The following is a 22,674-nucleotide window of genomic DNA, read 5'->3' as shown; positions in this document are numbered from 1 at the left end:
GTGTGATATCTGGGCGAAAGGAGGGACAAGAGCTCCGAGCCGTTTCTGCTTTTCACTTCAATGGCACTACATTTCTGCGCTTTTGATTCAAAGTCAGAGGAGGCACTGATGGGTCTCATCACAAATTAAGTGTGAGATGCGAAGCAGAAAGAGGAGGGGAGAAGGGGAAAAAAAATCCAATCTTCATTAACATGGAGATACTCCCCCGATGTGAAACGCCTTGAGGACATACTTGTTCACTCACTGGCTGGATACTTTAAAGCATGCACTGCCTGCTGATCTGAAATATTTGAAATGCTTCACTTGTTACATGCACTGCGTCCTCATAACAATGTGGACAGGCAGAATGCAACCACAGAGGACATGAACCTAGCCGATCCCTTATTAATTAACATGAGCTCAGCTGTAGGGATGCAACTGGAAGCATACAGCCCTGTGACTGGACACTCTGGGAGGTTTTCTTTTTTTCATAAATCATGTGTGCATTGCACAGTGAAAGCTCATGAAGCTTAAGCTTGGTTTCCCTTTTCTTTCTTTCTTTCTTCTTTCTTTTAGCATATTGCACAATGTAAAGTACTGCAAAAAATCTGATGTACAGTGATTGGCACAGAAGAAATTAATCTTAGCTTTGAGCTATAGATCAGTGGAAAAATGTTTAAGGGTCACACTTTTTTACTCACTGCCTTAAACTGTTCTTTATAAATCTGCAGTATGGCTCTTTAACCCAGCTGACCACACAACATTAGCTGGGTTAAAGTGTACTGTTTTGTGTAATGTTTTTGAGGCCCTGCCAAGGACAACACGACCAATGTTGCGAGTTTAATGGGCCCATTAAAAGTGACTGGGTCAGCTGACGGGGCTGTGCTGGGAGCAACAAGTGCTTGACAGTTGGGAACTTAAAAAGTGCAGTCGTTACGCAACGTGTCAATCCGTGTTTGAATCTTTGTGGAAACGCTCAGTTTCATTTAATACGCGTAACTTTTGACTGCAGTGAAAGCTGCGATAGATCGCTGCGGAAATGGCTGGCAAAACTCGAAAAATAAAAGTTGAAAATATATAGCAACGCGTCAGATTTTACTAGTTAAACGTTGCGGAAGCTAAATGTCGGAGTTCCTCTTTATTGCAAAACCTTAACACGTGTAGTGTTGGGTAAGAGAAGGAGAAAATCCACCAGTATACGTTAAACTCGATGACTTTCAAAGGAAGTTTGAAAGCACTCTCCGAGGCGTGCGCTGCAGGCTTGTTTCGCTCTGTAAAGTTGAGAGCGTACACAGCAAAACTCTCAGCGAGCACAGCTGATGTGAGACTGACCTGTCCTCGAGTAGACGGTACTTCTGTCATGTATCGTCCCAGCGTTGTGCTGCTCTAGGTGGACCGAGTCCTGCACGGGTCCGGGCCACAGTCTCTGAGAGATTGCATCCCTGACAACTCTCGCGCCGCTGCCCGTGATAGAAAATATGTAGTCCATTATTGTACGGCTGCAGAACCTAGCTAGCTTAGCTAACAAAAAGAGTTTTCAAAAGTGTTTAAATAGCCGCTCTCATCGCGCAAAAAGAAAAAACAAAGCTGACAAAGCAGCTACACTCAAACTCGTAGTGTGAACGAACCTCAACTACTCCACACATTCCAAAACAGGAACTATTTGAAACACGTCAACGGGTGCGCACTGTTTTTGCCCCTAGTGGACTCGAACGCAACAGGCCGTCTTCCAGTGCAGCCTACTGCCCTATTGGCCTACATTTACACTAACTGCATTCCACAGAAGTTCCTATATTTGATGTAGCCTCCTCAATAACATAGCTAACCGCTTTACTTTGCTTTAGTAAAGTCTGAATTAGTTGTAGTATTGTGTTCCTATTGCTTACTAACTGTGTAGCACTTCAAGGTTTTTTTTTTATCCAGAATAATGATTAATAGATTTGTAAGCTATAAGATGCAAGAAGATAAACACATAAGTATTTAAATGTGTTTACAGCTACACTGTGTTATAAACCACATATTACATGCTCATAGATGAGTGTATGGCTAGGGATTTCAGTCAAACAAAGCTTAAAATACAATTTTATCCACAGATAAGCATTTGAATGCAGCTTTTACTTTACAGGCAGGGTTCACATCTTGTTACTTCAGGTCACATTCTTTAGGTTTGCAAATATTTTTTTAATGCTGAAGTTCATTTGCAATGAATCACAAGTTACAGATTCAGTGCTGATTGAACGCAGACTTTTAAAAAGTCATTCATGAAACCTGAACTTGAAAAAAATCTTTACAAATAAAAATATAAAAAGGGAAAAAAAATGAAGCTCAGCACAGCCCACACCGATTTCCACATCGTTACTAGGAGATTTGATTGCCATCAAGTGTGGGGCTTTATGGCACCCTGGAGACTGACATCCATCTGACTCCCACCTTAATAACATTCTAATAAATTGAGACTCTCACATCCGGAGGCAAAGTACAACTCCGTGCCCATACTGTAAGTGACTCAAGGGTCCAAAGTGAGAACTCTGAGAGCTGCGACATATACGCGTCTGCTCGTCCACTGATGGATAGGCAGAGATGACATTTGCTGTGCGCAAATGAACATGGAAAAGTGAAAAGCCGGCAGACCAGAACAGGGTGTGATGATTGGGAAGCAGCCTCAGGTTGTGAGCTGGAGAGCCTGTGATTCATTATTTATCCCAGGGGGGCAGAGCTGCTCTGGTAAGTAAAGAGTGTAAAGACAGGCCCTGTAATGATCCAGCAACACATTCACATGAGAAACGTTAAAGATGGGGAGGGGGGAGAATTTTTCTTTGCGAGGATAATCAGACAGGAAAAGCACCCGTGTCTCATTCCCAGTATGTGTGAAAGGCCAGCTGAGGTTAAAGCATCTGTTATATCTGAGTGCATTGAAGCAGTGAGGTTTGAGAGTGCGAGCCATTTTCAATACTGAAAGTGCTCCATCTGCTGGTTGCCTTAAGTAGCGTGGGTATTACAATAGTGCATCAGAAAGAATGCAGTTTTGAATATGTGAGATTTTACTTCTTTTTTTTTATTTTGAGAAAAAAATGACTTTTTTCTCATCATCTTTGACATCATCTGCCTTTGTGGTTCTGTTCAAACAAGCAGGGCTGCAACTAAATGCCTGTTTTCACTGTCTATTAATATGTCATTTGATTTAATGACTGGCCAATTACTCATTTAGTCTGTAATAAAGCTGGAAAATGTCCCCTAAATACCCCCAATTCCTGTTCCTAGGATGTTTAATTTACAAGAAAAATAAATCAGAGACACGCGTATAAGCCGGAAAGCCCGAATGCTCGAACTTTTCTTTAATCAACAACTTAATCAGCTATTACAAATGATTGGCACCTTATCACGCTGCGTTTCAGCTGCCTTGCAGTCACGCGGGAGAAGAGGTGTTCTGTGACAGATCCAGTCTAAACATATGTGAGCCTGAAGCAGGGGGACTGTTCAAACTAGTGTTTTTTTACTTCAAAAATGAAAAGAATATAGCACACAAACAACTTCGACAGCAGATATTTGAATACTTGACTTGGAATTATGAGCACCTGTCCCACTTCTTTCCTCTCTGACCTTGTGTAGCGCCCTGCTGGTACACTTGGCACTTGAGCAATGTGTTTACACTGGCCCAGCGCCACCCCAACAAACCCCACCCCACTGCAGGGCCTCGTAGCTGCGTGATGTACTGTGTTGCTGTACAGCTGCCCAGAGCGGTCATCAAATCATCCATAACATTCTCAGAGGGAGCCATCCTCTCTGCGCTGTAACCCCATAGGATTAGAGATATACCGAGCAGTCGTGCACGCCAAACAATAACACCCAATCTAGTTTTAAAGACCTATTTTCTCAGAGAACTCCTCCACTCTCTAATTAAGCCGTAAATGTGACCAAAGAGGGAAAAATGAAAGAATTCCCTCTGTGCTCATCCGACTACATGAGCATCATTGCATGGAAATTATATGAGTTACGTTCTCCTTAAGCCTGCATGTTTGATGTGTGTATTTTGTGTATTTTAGAGGTGATTAAAGAGACCCTGGAGCAAATTAGCTAACTGACATTTATTACGCTGTTATGTCCTTCTGAATTTTTGCAAATTATCCCGTTTCTGTGTGACATACAGACCATTATATTGGGTATATTTACAATATCCTAAAGGGACACGTTCTAATTTGGTTGCGTGTTTACAAGGCACGCAAAAGCTATATCATAACCTTTCTTATTAATTTCTATCTGGATCAGAGCAGCATTTGAGAACCATTTTGTTTAATGGAGAAATCTTGCTGTTCAAGTACCTGGATTAAAAAAAAAAAACCCAGTTGATGTCAGCTGCTGTCAGCAAAGGCCCTGAGAGGGTGCTGTGCGTGAGCCTTTGTCATCATCTGGGTGTTAATCTCAGCAGTTTCCCATTCAGAGCCATGTTGGTTGGCACCTAATCCTGAGAACAGGGACGCTTTCATTACGAAGAAACACGCAGGCCACCGGGGAGCTGCTGCCACTTTCCCTGTTATCAATGAACAGAAGTCACAAGTAATGTTGCATAAGCAGTCTGAGCTGAAGCAACACGCTGAGCATGTACATGCACTGTAAAGCCTGTGTTAGCATGTGCACACGCTTACTGTACACCCATTTCTCGCACAGTCTGCCCTTTCTTCCAGACTTTTGTTTTTTTCGTTTGCAGTGGAAATCACTAGAAAAACACAGCGCAGAGTGACACAAATGCACCTGCTGGCAAACACAAACGAGCCTTTCCGTGTACGGCACTGGTTGCTTGTAGTGAACGCATCTCACGTGGCATTTCTAGAAGCATCTAACAGAGCTGGAGTGTACGCACAGAATGTACAGCACACATTGTCCCGTGTTTCATGAGCGTTATGGTCTATTATCCCGCAGCTCTTACAAGATGACGACCAATAAAGACGGTTTGCTGCCAGGAGGAATCAAGCGGAGGCATACAGACAATGGCAGCAATCACAGGTGTTTAACAGCTCTTGTCAGAAAATGCCGCTTTCTCTCGGGCTGTTTCACTAGGGAAGTAAAGCTTTGCCTCTCAAAAGCTTGTCAGTACTACAACAGATGAACATGTTTTTCACATTGACAGCAGGAGCCAAATATTCATGAGAGGGAAACATGAATCGAATGTTGTGTGGTGCCTGTTAAAGCCAGAACAATGCCAGGCTGAGTCACCGGATCATCTGGAGAAATGCGCCTTTTAATTACTCAGAGCAGTGATTATATAAGTCTGACTGCTGTCACTCAAATGTTTGCCTTGATTTTGCACGAACGCTGCGGAGCACCTTCCATCTTGCTGCTTACATGGGACTATACAAACATTTGTGTGAGGCTATTTGGCCCATGAGTCATAATCTAGCATTGATATTTAAATCATGTGTGAAACTCTTATCAGTGGGATGCAAGCAGCAGTGAGTAACCATGCATTTAACCATAGACTGCATAGGAGAGATGCACACAGCCTGAGTGACGTCATTCACTGATTTGTGAAGACCTGCTTTGAAGTCCCGAGCTGAGGATTTTGTGCATTGGCATCATGGTGTTTTGAAACCAGACATGATGATTGTGGGGTGGATAGCATAGAGAAAGCACACTTCAAGCTCATGCATTGAGGACTGGACACAAGCCAGGACCTCACTTAAGCGAATGCTGCTTTATCCTCTTGTATTACTGTTGTGTATTTGTGACTTGCTAAATAAGCCACAAGCAGACCACTGATCAGGTTCTTTCCATGAATGTCCAGCAGCACTGTTTTTAAGTGCAGAAATAGAAGGATTGTGTTTGTGGTGCTGGGGTGTGGTTTGGATGCTGGAGTGCGACACTGCAGAGTGTAACAGAGCTGTAAACACCGTGTCTGTACATGTCCGTAAAGGTTCTCAGTCATCTAGGTTATCGTAGGAAACTTTAACACATGTCGTGCAGGGTGACACCTTTCATCCAAGAAGCTTGTTCAGCTCTGAGTCTGTACATGTTTTTATTAGAATATGTAAATTCTTCTCTGACCAAACTGAGCGGATCGACACCACATTCAAGTTTGTCGAGCTGAAGCCAAGAGACCAATAGCCCAGCTTAGTGTAAAGATTAGATGTGTGCCTTCTTATTAGCAAAGACAATGACAGAAATGAGAAGGGATCACATGTAAGTAGTTCAATGAGTACTTTCAGTCAGTGTTTGGAGTTTTTTTTTTTTTTTTTTAAACTGGCCATCAAAATGCAAATCATCAAGCTCTCCGCTGGGCTACAGCCTTGCGAGTTGGAGTAGAGATAACCAATCTCAAATCTCATGCCAGCTTATATCAAAAAGGCAAGGTCAATGTCATGCTTCAAGGTTAGAGCTAAACTTTGATACAACACATAAACTACAACACTGCTGCCATGAGGGAAAACTGAACCTTTAAAAGAGGTGTTCTATTTTAGAAGATAAGCTGCTTGTCACAGTCAGTTGTGCTCTTTTATACATTTGGTTTTATATTGAACTCATTCAGAAGACCTTAGCTAACAGTTTCTCCTCACTATAATGCGGATTTGTGACCACGGGATCCAAATATATCATCCAAAAAGTGGATCTTTAGTTGCCTCTAAGAGTCTTATGTACACAGAGAGAAACAGATACAGGAATAAATGAGACTGGATGAATAAAGGCTCCACAGTCAGGTTGATACATGATGTCAGAGTGCTGAAATAAGCCTCTGTGTTTTAGCTTAATGCCTTTAGCAAAGACAGGAAACAAGAAGGTGATGGCTAAGGTTGTTGTTGTAGCACCCAGCCTGACACTGACCTGCCGCCACATCAATTCACCCCCCTGTTATTGCCTTTTTTCTCTCTTCGGACAGTTCTACAAGGTGGCTAGTGGTGATCGATGGGCGGTGCCGTCAGAGCGGGCTATCTTTCTCCGCCACTTCCACCCCCTCTACTCTTGGTCATCTATCCTCTGTGGGCGTTCGCCCTGTCTGAAGCCGCCACGAGAGGCTGGGTGGGCCCCCGGCGAATGATGACTGCTGGCTCGGTGCAAAGCACCAACTGCTTGCCTCTCTCTTCCATCTGTGTGGATGCTTTTCATTTTACTGCGTGGCAAAATTCTGTTTATAATTACCTGACAGCCACCAGAAGATGCTTAATTACAGGCGCAGAGGAAGAGAGAGCGAGGGAAGACGAAAGGGAGAAGCAGGATGATAGTGGATGAGAAAGAAGGAGGGGGCGAGGAAGGAAGGGAAGGGACATGCATCAGACATGCACCACTGCTCTCTTCATACAAGGCAATTTATTAAAATAATAAAGCCCAGCCTTGCACTGAAGGTTGAGTCCACAATAAACCTGACAGGGAGGCAGAAAAGCGGTGCTACAACACCGAGGCACATAAACAAAACAAATGCTCTGTTATGTCTGCGTCCACTTTATTATCCAAGCTGAACTCTTCAGGAGTTAATTGCTTTCTTTTAAACGCAGACACAGTCATAAATTTCATCATTAGCCTAACATGAATCATTCAGCTTTCAGCCAAAGCACAAAAGCACAAAAGCACAAAGAATCCTCTACATAAACCTCTTCACCCTGGACGGGCATTAGACTCTGTGACGAGATACAGCCAAGTGCTGTGGGATGGGGGGCGGTGTGGGGGGAATTAAGAGCCAAATGGACATCTTAAATCCGACAAAGATGCTAAGAGCCTCTGCGCGCTCTCTCCGTCCGCTGTAAAACTGTCGTCATCCCAGGCTCTTTTCATCTATCACCTGATATCACTTGTTCCACGAGTACGCTAAATTGGATAATGAATCTCTGCCCCCCAGGAGATGCAGTACATGGATAATTTGTTGGGGAAGTTACAAGCCGGGGGCATATTGCATCACTCGAGGTGCGAGATGTTAGCGTGGTTAAATGGATGCAACCTTTTGGATGAGTCCACAGTAGTTACATGAGTGAATTAGGACCCAGTGACGACGTAATTAACTGCGCAGGGAGGAACTCGTTAATGAATCACTCCGGCTCGGTTAATGAAACACATTTAAGTTAAATATGGTGTCAGTCTATCGATATGTGTAGCTTATGATGTAGCTAAGTGAATGTTAATTTCACGTAGATATAAATCGGTTAATCTTTTAAAAATAAATATCCTACAGAACGAATCAAAAATCGTCTGAAAGGCTTTTCTTACTGTCTCTCACTGAAAAGGGGAAAGCTGATGATAATCTGACTTTGATAAGATTGTGCCTTTTTCAAGACGTCTTTTTTTCATTCAGAGATTTTCTTTCATTTAAAGAGTAAAGTTGAATAGCCTTTTAAAGAGACACAAAGAGGTTGAGTGTGAGAATAAAAACTGCAGGGGTAAAAATGAAATGAGAAATAAATTGAGTTGAAAATGTTTTGGAACGTTTTGGAAAATAAATTAATTCGATTTCTCGCTCAGAGCTAAAAGGTTGACCTAGATGGCGCTAAAGCTGGGATGTGTTAGCTTAGCTTAGTCTAAAGACTGCTGAGATCATTTAAAAGGTAAGTTATTACTCTCCTTAAAGATCTTTTTAATTGATGTCCTGCTTAAATGAGCAGAATTAACCATTTTACTTAGCTTTAGAAAACGTTGGTTGATTTCTTTGAACAAAGCTATGCTAGTTTTTTCCCTCCTTATAAAGACAAAGGTAGCAACTTTAGCTTACAACAACCAGACTGTGGATCTAGAATTTGATGCATATTGTTTGATGCACATTTCTCTGATAAATGGATGTAGCCCAGTGGCACAAACTTCATGCTTCCTACAAAATGTGTAGTGCGTGGGGCTGTAAACAGCTACAGCTGTAAAGTAAAAAAATCCCTTAGAAAGTAGCACGGTGACCACCAAGAGAGGAACCTTTAAACAAGATGGGTAACTATTTCCCTTTTTTGAAGAGACCATTGACTTTTTTTTGTAAAAGTCTAGCTGTGACAAACACCAACATAAAGAATGCTGTTGGTGAACCGTGGCTAAAGATGCGTGAGCTGGAGTCGGACCTCTGTAGGGCAACACTGTGAGAAAAGGTCATTTCTTTATGTGAGACCTGAGCTGACCAGCTGTGTCTATGCTCCATTTGTTTGCTTGGACATATAATATCACAACTTTGCAACACATAGCTCTGGGTAAATTTTACTTTATTTTATTTTACACTGCTTTATGTCTAAAGACCGATATTGCACCTAAGCACTGAGGCATTCAGCATCCACTGTGGTTTTATTGTTTTGTCTTCATCATACAATCATATTTTGGGGTAGTTACAAAATGCATTACAAAGCAAAATAAATTGCAAAGGCAAAAATAGATTTCAGATAAGTCAGTAGCGAAACCAAAGACAACTCACTTCTCCTAAATAACTGATAGGAATTCAACTGAATCAAAACCATGAAGAGCAATTTTAAAGCCCATTTTCATAACAGCTTTGTCCTTTGATGGCTGTGTGTTTTCCCCTGCTGTACCAATACTTGTAGAGCTCAAACTTGTATGTATGTAACTTCTGCTGCTTCACGTCGTTGTGGCAGTTTTCCAGAACCCTGCCATCCAGCAAATGTCCAGAGCAATGACCCGTGTGGCGAAAAGGCAGCGCACTGTGCTGGCCGACTAAATCCTGTCCCCCAGCTATTCTTCCTCTTGAATAAACCAGTACATGGCAAACATGGCCCCAGAAGCATTTATAATATAAAGTATTCCACATTCTAATCAGGCCAGGAAGAAGAGCTCAAGGTGGATGTGGATGAGTCGTGATTCTAGCCGTTGATTGCTCAGCCAAATTTTCCCATCTCTTGTCATTATATCCACTAATGGGATAAAAGCCACAAGTACAATGGATGCTACAAAAATTAAAGTGATTGCTCACTCTGAAGTAACACAGCCATAAAAATATGGAAAAAAAAAAAAAAACTTCTTGTCTTGTACTTCACCAAACATTAGCAAATATTCATTATCCATTTGATATGTTTTTGCCATAATAACACTGTAACCCTGGAATTCCTCCAATCAAACACGACATTCGAGCTGATTGGAAAGTTATGACAATATGTGAAACTGGATAGTAAAGCATAAACTGTGCAGTAGAATTTAACAATACCAATTTAAAATGAATACAACCAGATTTACTACCACTGTACTTCACGTAAATCCCCTAATAAGTTAGCATAACATCTGATTTCAGTGTAGGAAAGGTGGAGTCTGGCAGTAACAATGAACATTATTCTGCTGAGTGCTTATTGCATGAATAATGTCTAAAAACAAAACATTGGGATGACAGCAAAGTTGTATCATTATTATTATTATTATTATCACTGATGATGATAATAATAACCATTTTCAGCTCTGAAAAAGATTAGCAATGAACAATGCAAGACACAGATCAAACAGTTGTATATCATTAAGGATCCAAATTAACACAACTTGTAGTGTTTCGTACGAGCAATCCGATTCCAGTGCTGCTGTAAATTCGGTTACTTTTTCCATAAATATCATCCATAACTGTGAGATTTATCGACTCCTTAAAGGCACTGAGTAATAATGCTTTACAGCGCCTGCCGTCGCATAAGTAGGGTTTCTTCTGTTTTTAGTATGTACATTAGATACTGGGGAAATAGAGCCATTCTTAAACAACGGGAGCCCATAAATTCACAAGCAAAGAGAAACAAATATCAACCGTTATACGAAGTGGCAGATCTTATTTTCCCTCCGCTGTAAAATGAATCAATAGCTGGGGCCGGTCTTGGCGTTCGACAGTGGAAAACTGCTTACTCTTCATTTGAGCTATATGTAATCAATCCTAGCCAGAGGATGGCTACAGCCCTTTCCAAACTAAGTGGGGAAACAGTGGGATTACTGCCTCTGTGGCATTTATAAATTGAGCCCAACGAGAAGAGGGCCACCGAGAGACTCCCCGGTCAACGTAATTACACCGGCAGGCCAATAAATCCGACCCATAGATCTTTTACAGTGGTGCTGCAGTAAATTCAGCCTCTTTTCCTTGCACTGCTTTCTTTCACTCCAGAAGAAAACATTAATGTTTTTGTTTCTGTCAAAGTGGGAAAAAAAGGAGAAGGGGAAAAAAAAACCAAACCTAACAGCGGCCTTGGTGGCTACAAATCTCTGTGGCTTTTGCTGCTGGCCAAGATGTGATTCAGTGCAGCGATTTAGATCCACACAGTGTTGAGTCATACATATGACAGCATACTATGCTGTGGATACAAATCTACATTAAGTGTCCTTGAAACAGGGGAATGTGAAGGTCTGTTTGAAGTTAATCTCATATCATTTCTTTATGAAAAACTAAGGGCACAAAAGGTCCATAGAACTGATTTAGGGAGTGCATGCGTCATCTCTGGGGACATTCAGGAATGACAAATGTCAGACAAATATATTAAAGGCCATTTGGGACAGGGCTAACATCATTGTGATCCGTGTAACATTGAGACAGTCTAAGGATAAGTGAACCTCTTATCCTCTTAGTTGCATGTCTGTCCTGCATACACAAGTCTGTCCACAGCAAACAGGTTTCATAGCATTTGCATGCAGCAGCAGCTGCAACTCCTCTTTAAACTACAGGTGTAACTGTAACTATAAACATGGCGTTTGGCTAAATGGATGTTCACCTTAATTCACTCTGGATGCAGCCTAATTAGTGTAATATTGATGGAACCAGAGATGTTCAATGCCTGCATAAATTTGGTTGTGAGCCGCTTCGTCTGGCTTTGCAATACGACCAACCGTTTCAATACAGAAAATATCATTTGCATTCAGGTCACCTTTTAACTCCTATTGTTTGCAATCATGATACAAAGAGGAAGTTTAGAGGGCACCAATGGGATGTGATTAATTCCGCAGAGCAGCTAGTCTGGTCTGGATAAGAACGTGGAGAGCGCTCCAAGAATAATAAGCACAAGTAAAAAGTCAAAACCTGGTAAAACAGAGGTGACATTCCCTCCCTGTAACCAAGTTAACATCAAAGCGGCTCCATTGCTGTCTGGGGATGACTAAAGCATACTATTAACCTTTGTGAAAATGGTTCCTGAGGCCTCCTGGGTGTCTGTGCGGGTCTGAGGTGCATGTGTCTGTCCACCTCTCTCATATTGCAGTGCGGATATATCAAATCAGGTATCTACATGCATGTAAACACTTCTTGTGCACGGCCTCAAAGTGCATGGACGCACATCGTGATACGTCTACATCAAACTAAAAACACTGCAGGTGCTATCACAAGCAGTACCTGAATAAAACTAATCACTGCTTTGTTGTTTACAGACAGAAAACAAGCCCATCCACGAGTATCAGATATCCCAATTAAGGTTTGCAAGAACAGTGTGATTTGACTGCTTCTGGTGCTGCTCAGTATAAATGCAGCCCTTTGGGCATGCTGTTGTGAGGCTTTTCTTATCAACATGCAGTGTAGACTGTGCTACCCTGTAGGCACAGCTGCTTTCACAGGATTAACTGTCAAAGTTCTTGTGCAATATTACCCAAACTGCCTTAACCCCTAGTGTGTGTGCAAAGACTGCTGTGTGTGTGTGTGTGTGTGTGTGTGTGTGTGTGTGTGTGTGTTAAGCTAACTAAGCAAGGTTTGTAGTTTTTGAGTTTGTAGTTTAAAACTGGGTTAAAACACGACCAATCGTCAACTCTGCATCACATAAAGTTGCAAATCTCTTTAAATCTTGTTATAACCTTTGGATTACACTAGGGATGCACCGATACCGATACCGATACTGGTATCGGGTATCGGGCCGATACTGTAAAATGTGTGTGTACTCATACTCGTAAAAGTTAACCGATACCAACTTATTTCATTAATCAGAGGGTGGCTTGTCATTTCTGTTGTAGTTTTTTAGATTGGCCATTAGGAGGACATCCCGCGCTAAACAGGCACAGGGTTAGGCGAGTGAGACTGGCGACTCCAGATAAAAAAGAGAAACTGGAGGCTGCTGTAGCTAAGCTAAGCAAAATGTGAGCAGTGTGGACCGGAACAGCGAACTTTAACTCAGGTTTTGGAAAAGCGATGAAAAATGTCAAGAGAAAATCCACGGGCAGTTAAAATAACAGAGCCTCTGACTCATTTTATCGCTCTGGATGACCAGCCAATGCTGGTCATGGAAAACATAGGATTGCACCGTCTTCTCAGCATACTCGAGCTGCGATATGAAATTCCCAACCACCCATACATCAGGGAGATAATGGTGCCAAAACTTTCTGAAGAGGTAAAGACAAGCAGTGTGTGCCCGATGTCAGTCCTCGGTTTAACGGCACAGTGGACTGATGAAGAGTTTGTTCGTCAATGCCAAATACTTTCGTTATTTTGTTTGTTTACAATATGGACACTCTGCAATAATTTAAAAGTTTATTTTATTCTCAAACCTAATTTGTATTTATTTTATTCCAAACAGAAGTGTTTATTTATTATTCTGAAAGCTCGAGACAGTGCCAATAGTTCAGTGATATTTTGTAAAATTACAATGTGGAGACTCTGCAATAATTTAACAGAAGAGCTTATTTTTCACTTGAAATTTTTTTGTGGTCATTTTTATTAAGATTTTATTTATTATCAACAGGGAATATAATAAAACCTGTTTTCCAATTCATTGTATTTGTGTGTGTGTGTGTGTGTGTGTGTGTGTGTGTGTGTGTGTGTGTGTGTGTGTGGTAGAAGTATCGGTTTTTGTACTCTGTATCGGCAAGTACTCAGATCCAAGTATCGGTATCGTATCGGTTTGAAAAAATTGGTATCGTTGCATCCCTAGATTACACTGCACATAACCAATCTCTGAAGACAATGCAGATGAGGACAGAATTATTACCCCACCTGATGCTAATAGTCAGTTGTGCCTGCAGTCATTTATTGTAGTTTCCTGAGCAATCCCAGCCGATTCTTCTTTGGCAAATCTCTCAGTCTCTTCCAGATTCGACGGTCTTCTGGCTTGTTCTTAGTCTTCAGTTCATTCCACAGATTTTCAGTGGTATTAAAGTCAGAGTTAGAGGTAGTTCTTCTCAAGGAGCAACGCATGTTTTAGGGATCCAGTTTTGCTGTTGACTACTTGAGGTTTTCTTTCAGGGGCCGAAAGGAATTGAAATTGAAATTCTCAGTTCCAGATGCACTGAAGCATACCCACAGCAAGATACTGCCACCTCCTTGTTTCACTGTTGGGAGGGTGTTCTTTGGGTGGTATGCCTCTCCCTTCTTTCTTCTAACATTAGCTCTCTCTGGCCAAAGTTCTAGTTTTGTCTCATCTGACCAAAGGACGCGATTCTAGTATGGATAGTCTTTCTCCAGGTTGTCCTTAGCATACTTCAGTCTGCAGGCTCACAGTTAGCCAAGTCACGACTGTCGACACTCATTGACTCTTGACTTGTATTTACATCTTGGCAGTTGTTCTGGGGTCTTCAGACACATCTCTCACTAGTTTGCTTTACAGTCTTTGAAGGCTTCCTACTTCTGCCAGGCTTGTTCTGTACTGTGTGGCTCTCTTTGAATTTTTTTGATGATACATCTCACTCCAGTTCTTGACATTTGGAAAAGCTGTGACAACTTATATATTATATATCCACCTTCTACTTTGTAAGCATCCACAAGTCTTTTTTCTCATTTCTAAGCTAACTTAGTTTTTAGTAGCTTCTGACAGGTCAAACTCTTGAGGTTTTAATACTGGGTGTAAAATTGGAAGAAAATCCTAAGTTTTAACTTGATTTTACAAGCTTTGAGTGTTACAGAGTTAAAGCACATCATTGCACAGCAGTGGTTTGTGCTATGGTTAAGAAATTTTCCGTTTTTTTCAAGCTAATAATACTGATCTTGGTCATTTTTGTTTTTGTTTGTTTAATAATTCTATTATTGTCAGAGGTGGTAAATAACTAAGTACAAATACCTTGTTACTGTACTTAAATAGAAATTTCAGGTATCTGGACTTTACTTGAGTATTTATTGTCTGACAACTTTTTACATTAAGTCCTGACATTTTTAAATAAATATCGGTACTTTCTACTTCTTACATTTTCAAAACGGGGTTGTTACTTTAGGTTTCACTGCAGGCCATCAAACATCGAACCAATTCGAGCCTGAGCATTAAGGCATAAGAGGCAATCCTGTTTGCGTCGCACAAAAAGATATGAAAGATGCAAAACCGTGTGCCAAAGTCAGATGTTAAAATAGGCTGATGTTTTTACTTTATAGCAGAGCACAGGAATGATTGAAAGTGTCCATAAGCTGCGGTCGCATACTTCAGCTAGAACAAGACGAGTGAGCATAAAGGGAGCAATACTTTTTATGTGGCAGGTAATTTCAAATGCAACATTTCTATCAGCTTAACAAACCTCAGCAAACACACAAACTGTTTGTGTGCAGTTTGTCACACAGTGTGTTGCTAGCTTAAAGTCCAATTGCTGTATTTCACAGGAGGAGAAAAGACATAGAGCCAACTTCACTCAGAGATGGAGAAAAATAAGGAAGACAGGACAGGAGAGGAAGAAGAGAGGTTCGATTTAAAGGTAAGGACTCTCTCAGTGGTATTCCATAAACTGGATATGTAAAGCTTACATGTAAGTCCTCGTGTTTGTAAATCAGATATTGGGTCTGTACATGTGACATTATGCTTTTTCATATTGTGAAACAAACTGAGGTAGACCAACTGTGTTATTTAAAGGTTGCATGAAAATACTCTGCAGGTTAGTGCAGGATAAACAGGGTAGTTTGCAGTTGTGTACATCCACAAAGAGCCGCAGGTCAGCTGATCACAGCCAGCTCTACCATGCTGAGCCACTACAACTGATTTTAGGATTCCCCCACCTGCTGAATCCCATTTTAACCCCTGACTGCGCACAAAACTTTGAGAGAAACTTTCAGTTTCATAGGTGGGCTAAGAATTTTGTCTTCACCTGTATATCTAGCTTTACACTACTTGGTGTGAAATGGCTAGCCTTTTAAGCGATCTTCAAATTGAACATGGCTTAAAAAAAAATAAGAATTCATCTCCTGTTTATTTAAATGACTTCTTTTACCCAGCCAACAGTCTCAAACCTGAAAACTCTGAATATGCCAGCTGTAGTTCCACACCAAACATCTGCATGACTAACATCTATCCACCTCTTCCATGTTTCTGCTAACTCGGTGGTTCCTAGGAAGGATAAACACCGATCTCTATAGTGAACATGCAGTGTCAAACAAGACTTGGGAGATGCTGAAGAGAGAGAAAGCTTGAAACCCTGAAAAAGGCAGAGAACGAGGCTGTGTGGGAGGAAGTGAAAGTAAGACACTTCACTGGATTTGCAGTGGGGCTAAGCTGCCTTCTGGTTCTACGTGACCGGCCTATACCGCCAAGGCAGGAAGGCTTGAGCTTATCTCAGTGCACACAAGCAGCACCGCTGGCAAAAGCACCCTGGCATGGCTGTGGGTGCTGCTGCCAGAGCGTGACCGATGGCTCTTACTCTCCCTCTCTCCCTTCTCATTTTAACGGTTATTCTCTCTGACAAACGTTCATCCAATCCCTCTGTCATTCTTATTCACTCAGGGGAGAACATAAAGGTTCGATACTGATGCAAAGCATAGTGGCAACTCACAGTTAAGGTGGATTTCATAGCAGAAGAGTGTCCTCCTTTGTCCTTATAGTCTGCATCATACATGGTCTGTAATAACAGCTCAGCAGTGAGTAAGCAGGATATTTCCATTTGTCTGGTTTAAAGTTTGACTCATCTTTATGAAATGCAATTCTAATAGAACAAATGTTGCCAAACTGTCTTTCCAGACCACAAATACTACGTCTGGAGTTCTACAGCAAACTAATAGATAGGTTATATCAACCTAATCTTTACAGAAATGTATATCAGACAGATATATGACTAACAGCTGAAGTTTACATCACACCTAATGTCCATTTGCACTGAACACATTCATGTCAAAAACAGTGAGTCTGAAGTCACCTCTTACTCACCTAAAACGGAATAAGTGGCCATTAGCAATTATTTGAAAGCAGGGACTCAAAATTGCACCTTTTGGGTGAAAATTACATGTCTGACACATGAACCACACTGTACTCACTAACTATGCTCACTTTTTATCTTTTTTTTTTCACAAATATAAAAGCTGTGTGGATTAAAAAAAAAAGGTGAGACCCAGTGGAAGAAACGCAGGAGTCAGTGGGAGTCAGTCAGTCGTTGATCTCACATCTGCAGCTGTTTCAAGATGTTGCTGCACGACTGCTAACAGGAACTCGTACAAGACAACATATAACCCCTGTGCTGGCCTCACTGCACTGGCTGCCTGTGTCTTTTAGAGTTTATTTTAAAATTCTTATGTTTGTCTTTTTAATACTGTCCCAAGCTTGCCCTGCTTTACCTCTCTTCTGGTGTGTAGGGCTTCTTCATCCCTACACACCCTGTCGGTCTTTTAGGTCAGCTGACCAGCTACTCCTGGAAGTACCGAGATCCAGGAGGAAGCTTAGAGGGGACAATCTGAGTACAACATGTGAAGATGAAGAAAAATCGCTGGATGCAGAGAAAGCACTGATGCTAATGTAGAAGTCCAGGTATTTAGAAAAATGGACTATAAACTGCAAACTTACTTCTGACTGCACTAAAAACTTTCTGGAAACACGCTACCCCCTGGCGGTGAACATATTAAAGCAGGTAAATAAAAGGAGTAACTATACTGGCATATCATTTGACGCAATAAAAATTATCCTCCTGCATTTGAGATGTTCACCTCTTGACTGTTGAAAACGATGTGACCATAGAAACGCTGGGTTTTACATGGTGATAAGAAGCAGCGTCCTGAAAATATATTTACTCTGATCTTTCCTGATGACAAAAACAGAGGAGAAATATTAGTTTTTGGTATCATAAGTAGCTCAGATAATCTAATTCTGCAGATTTTCTCAAAGTCATTTTCACTCTCAAGCACTCTCATGTCTGTCATTAAGGCAGCGAGCAGCAACACCAGAAGGCAAAGGTTTGTAACACAGCACACTGCATTGTGGGAAGGATAAGACTCTTATTGCCTTCATTCGTGGCTAATGATCCATAAAAATGTTTCTGGATCACCCCTGATACCAAGTCTTAGCATCTTCTCTGGTTGTAATGGATGCTTTTTTTCATCCTGTCTCCCTCCCCCTCATCCCCAACAGGCCGTGGCAGATTGCTGTCCCTCCCTGAGCCTGGCTCTGCCAGAGGTTTCTTCCTGTTAAAAGGGAGTTTTTCTTTCCCACTGTTGCCAAGTGCTTGCTCACATTGATTTGATTGTTGGGGTTTTAATCTGTATTATTGTTGGGTATTTCCCATACATATAGAGCAACTTCAGGGGACTGTTGTTGTGATTGTACTATATAAATAAAACAGGAATGAAAATTGAACTGGTCAAAAAAAACCCTTTAGATCCAGATGTTTCACTACTATGGAGCATAATAGGAGCAACAAAACATGTATCAATGCATCCCAGGGGCAAGTGGGGACTATGGAATTTTGAGTTCCTCGTGGACTCAGCAGTGGCTGTAACTGGTAAGAGCAAAGACAAAAAGACAAAGGAAAACGGCTGACTTTTTACGCAGTTTTAATCAGTTAATCACCCACCAGTAACACATATAGTCCCTTGTTCCCATTGTTCTCTGTCATTGTTCTTGTCAGTCAAGCTTTCCAACATTCCACATAATAATAATGTGTTAGTCCCTGTAGGGAAATTATTTCTTTGCATTTAACCCATTCACCCAGTGAAGCAATCGCCATACACCAAATGCAGCGCCCGGGGAGCAGTGTGTAGAGACAGTACCTTACGGTAGCCTTTCAGTGGATTCGAACCCCCGACCACCGATCATGGGGCAACCACTCTACCTCTACCGACTCTTTGCCTCACTGGCAACTTTCCTCTCTACCACTGCATGTCTGAGACTCCAAGTTTGAATTTTGGACTGCACAATCTTGGGAGTTCCCCATTACTCAATTTGCAAATGAAACTGAATGCTCCACTACACTGCTTTCATCTCTTTTATCTCTCTTTTCTAGTTTCAGAAATCCAAGTTTGTCCCATTTTACTAGAAAAAGAGCAGAGGGGATGTCTTAAAGAGCCTTGTGTGTAATTGCCACCCCTGGCTACAGTCCGGATGTGTAAACACAAGAGATGTGCCACCTGAGACAATTACATCAAACACAGAAACCAAGAGTGACACAAGTATAGCACTCGCGGCGCTGGCTGTAACTGTCAGCCGCTGTAGTGATTAGCTGCTCCTGCTACATCATGCTGTGACTATGCTGCTGCTGCTGGGGACTGGGGAAAAACTGTACTATTTTCAAGGACAACTGCTGTAGCGATGGCTTTACACACAAGCACAAGCACAAGTAGTAAAGGAGCAACAGGACACCAGCTCCAACGCTCAACCCGACACTTCCTTCGATCTTGTGAATAGCTGCTAATGGGATTCTGACCGCTACACCAACTCCTCCCCCTCTTCGACCCTCCAGTGAGAATCCAATGAATAACTAACAGGGGAATAATCAGTCAGAAGGTGGCGGTGGCAGGGTCCGCCGCTCTCGGGGTGTTAGGTTACGCCGCCACGTGCACACCCGCCTTGTTTATTAGCATTTCCTCTGTCAGCTCCCCTCGATACAATGCTATGCCGGCAAAGTCGGGCCTCTGCATCTGCCTGCAAGCCGCTAGTGCTCACCGAGGTGTGCACAGCAGCATTCGAATAATTTCACACAGTTTACCTTGTTTAAAAGGAAATTATTCATGATGGATCTTGATGGGAATTCAGAAACAGGTTCTGACTGACTGCTGTGATAGTCTGATTGTTCCCCATCAATAATCAAGTTGCATACCAAACCCTCTATGAACAGGTCCTGTTTTAACTATTGTAGGCAAAGGTCTGCTCATATGTGCTTATATGTGCATGAGCACAAGTTTAGCTGTCTCAGTTGAGAAATTAAGCCAGACTAGATCGTAACGTGATAAAATGCCCCTCTGCAGCACTTCAGCGGCGGTTGGTGCCACAGTTTGTAGCAATCTGTTGTGGAGCTGTCCGTCTGTCTTTGAGACAGATTACCCTTCTGCCGGTACCCCCCGGTCAGAAACATAGGAAATACATTAGAGCATAACAAGGTAGAGACTGTGAAGACAGAGAGAGTGAGACATGGGGGGTGGTTGGAAAAGGCAGGAAAGCAGAGGAGACACTGGGGAATAAAATGGTAGAAAGAGCAGAAATAACAGGAATGGGAGGATCCAGCTCTCCTCTTAGAAGCCATTAGGTGCGGTGACATGCTGTGCAGGGCTCTGCCTTTGCGTCCATACAAAGATGCCTTATAGCCATAATCCGTCTCCATATTTAACTTGAGATGGTACACAAACATAGGCAGAGTCAGACCCACATGTGCTTCCATATAGGCACGGAGCGCATGAGTCAGCCCCGGAGAATAAAGAGATTGAAGAGCACTTGTACGGCAATGAGAGCACAGTGTGATGAAGCAGTTTTCACATGCGCTTGTTGTAGGCAGGAACACGGTAAGTCATCCTTAATGAGTCTACAGTTGCGGGGACACAAGGTTCATCTCCTGTTTGGCTTTCTCCCGCCAAGCTCTGGAGTGCAGGCTTGAGGCTGGCTATAATGATGTAAAGGTCAGACGTGGCAGTAGGACTAGGAGGCTGTCAGACGGAGAAGCCGGGACTCTGGGGAGAGCTGGTGTCAAGTGTCGTTCCCTCAAGAATCTTTCCTTTGCCTCTCCTTTTTTTCCTCCTTTCATTTCCTCTCTATTGCCAATCTTTCCACTTGTTCCCTCTCTTTAGTTTTACTTTCCTTCGTTATAGCGCCAATCATTTCTCCTCCTTTCACTTCCTTTTATCTTGTTTCCTTTGCCTTCTTTTCCCCCCTTTTCCCTTCTTTAAATTTCCTCCTCAGTCGTCTCTTTGCTTAGCTTACCCCTTTCACATCTTATATTTTCCTCCCTTCCACTTCCCCCTTCCTTCATTAGCCGTTTCTTTGCTTTCTCCTACCTTCTCTCTTTCCTTTCATTTTTCATTTCCCCATTCATTCTTTGTTCGTGTCAAATTTCCTTAGCCTTCTCTTCCATCACTCTTCTCTCCTTCCCTATTTATTCTCCTGTAAAACCTGTTCATTGCCTTTCTTTTCATTTTTCTTTTCTATTGTTTACCCATAGTTTCTCTCCTTTAACTTCTTCCTCCCTTTCAGTGTTTTCCTTTCCTTTACTCCCATTTGCCTCTACCCGCTTTCTGCATCCCATCCCTTTCTTTTTCCTCACTTCTCTTCTTTTCCCCTCACACTCCTTTCCTACTTTTGCCACTTCTCTCTTCCACAGCCTCTCTTTTCTCTGTGTATTCCCCTCTCATTTTCCCTTTTTTCTTCTTATTTCTTTACTTCTTTGTTCTCTTTTTGTTCTGGTTACACCCTTTTTTCTCCTTCAGCATGTATGTAGAATATACAGCTATCCATCAATTCTTCTTGAGCAAATCATGTACTGAAATGAGCAGTCTGAGCAATGGCTGATCCTCATCAACGTCATGTCTGGATGCTGCTCGCTCTCTTCTCGTTCTGAGTTACAGGATGCAGCAGTAACTGTAGCACTTTTAATTGAAGAACACCATCAACACTTACCCTCGGAGGTGGCGTCGCCTTGGTAGGAGGTTCATTGGCTGGGTTATTAAAACGTCTGTTGTGAATCTGCTATGTGCCTCTAATGACGGGTCTGTCTGAAGCTTGGCAGACAAGCGCAGCGAGTGGCCTGCCACATTATTGCTATCCCATTAGAATAAATTAGCATGATCATCCCTGCAGGAGAAGCCTGGCCTGGGTTTAAAAATGCCACAGGGCTCCACATCCAATCGCGATAAGAAATAGAGAGATGGGACAGTCGCTCATCAATGTCTCATTATGTGATCCAGCCGTGTAAATGACTGGCAGATGCAGTATTTCTGTAGTCATGTGAAAAGTCGGGCCTTGATCTAATTGTGGTTTATCTAGGCCAACGCTAGCCAGAGCAAATGATTAACTGCTATGACTCATGCTTTGGAACCTTGTACAATTTGTTACTTTGTAGTTAAAAGCCGTAAAAGCACAATAAGTCACGGTCGCATTTCATTTAATGGTTGAATGACTGTGACTTCCGACCCTGTGCTTTTACAAAGAGCCAGCAGCTGCCATTGAATTGGTAATGGATGACAAGAGCGGGCCGAACTGTCAACAGCCAGTCCACCTGTGTGGCCAAGCTTTTATCCCACAATTTCCTCTATTGATTATTGCCGACTGAGCTGATGGATCAGTCCGTTCTTCGCTCAATGCCCTGCTTAAAGCAGCGGCGTCGATGTGTGATCACTATAGAAAGTTCACTGGTGTGGCACCAGTAGAGCGGCACACCTTGAGCCAAATCGTGCCTGCTCAGTGGTGCACTGCGACCCTAAAGTGGCACGGTTCTGCAGCAACTCAACTCTAAAGCTGTCCTCTCCCTGCAGAACAGCCACGGCTGCTGCACTGATTTACATGATTAATCAGACTGTATGCTCAGCCATGAAGTGAAATTCAAATGTACCAAGAACTCTAATAATAGAGCTGCAAGGGCATCAGACTAGAATTGCCATCGTACAGTTGTATGCCTTTGCTTGGTGCAATTTACATCCACGTTTGTCTAGATTTGATCTTTGCTGTTTTGGCTATAAAATGTTGTAGCTGCATAAATGTTTCTGTG

The 22,674-nt window shown here is 42.2% G+C and overlaps 1 protein-coding gene across 2 annotated transcripts in view; it reads right to left on the bottom strand.

Annotated features, from left to right (window-relative positions):
• The window catches only part of LOC146508028 (oxidation resistance protein 1-like), a 102,088-nt gene that overhangs the window by 34,528 nt on the left and 44,886 nt on the right, over positions 1 to 22,674 (bottom strand). Inside the window, exon 1 of one of the 2 annotated variants that reach the window (XM_085178529.1) lies at positions 1,312 to 19,785. The exons of the other annotated variant lie outside the window; for it this stretch is intronic. Coding sequence (XP_085034655.1) covers positions 1,312 to 1,468 — 157 coding nt within the window. The 5' untranslated portion in view covers positions 1,469 to 19,785. Of the gene's footprint in view, positions 1 to 1,311; positions 19,786 to 22,674 lie in introns of those variants that run through there. 2 annotated transcript variants of the gene reach the window in all.

The sequence above is a fragment of the Neolamprologus multifasciatus genome, chromosome 11 (genome assembly GCF_963576455.1).
Source record: "Neolamprologus multifasciatus chromosome 11, fNeoMul1.2, whole genome shotgun sequence".
Taxonomy (NCBI): Eukaryota; Metazoa; Chordata; class Actinopteri; order Cichliformes; family Cichlidae; genus Neolamprologus; species Neolamprologus multifasciatus.
This window is presented reverse-complemented; position numbering and strand designations above follow the sequence as displayed.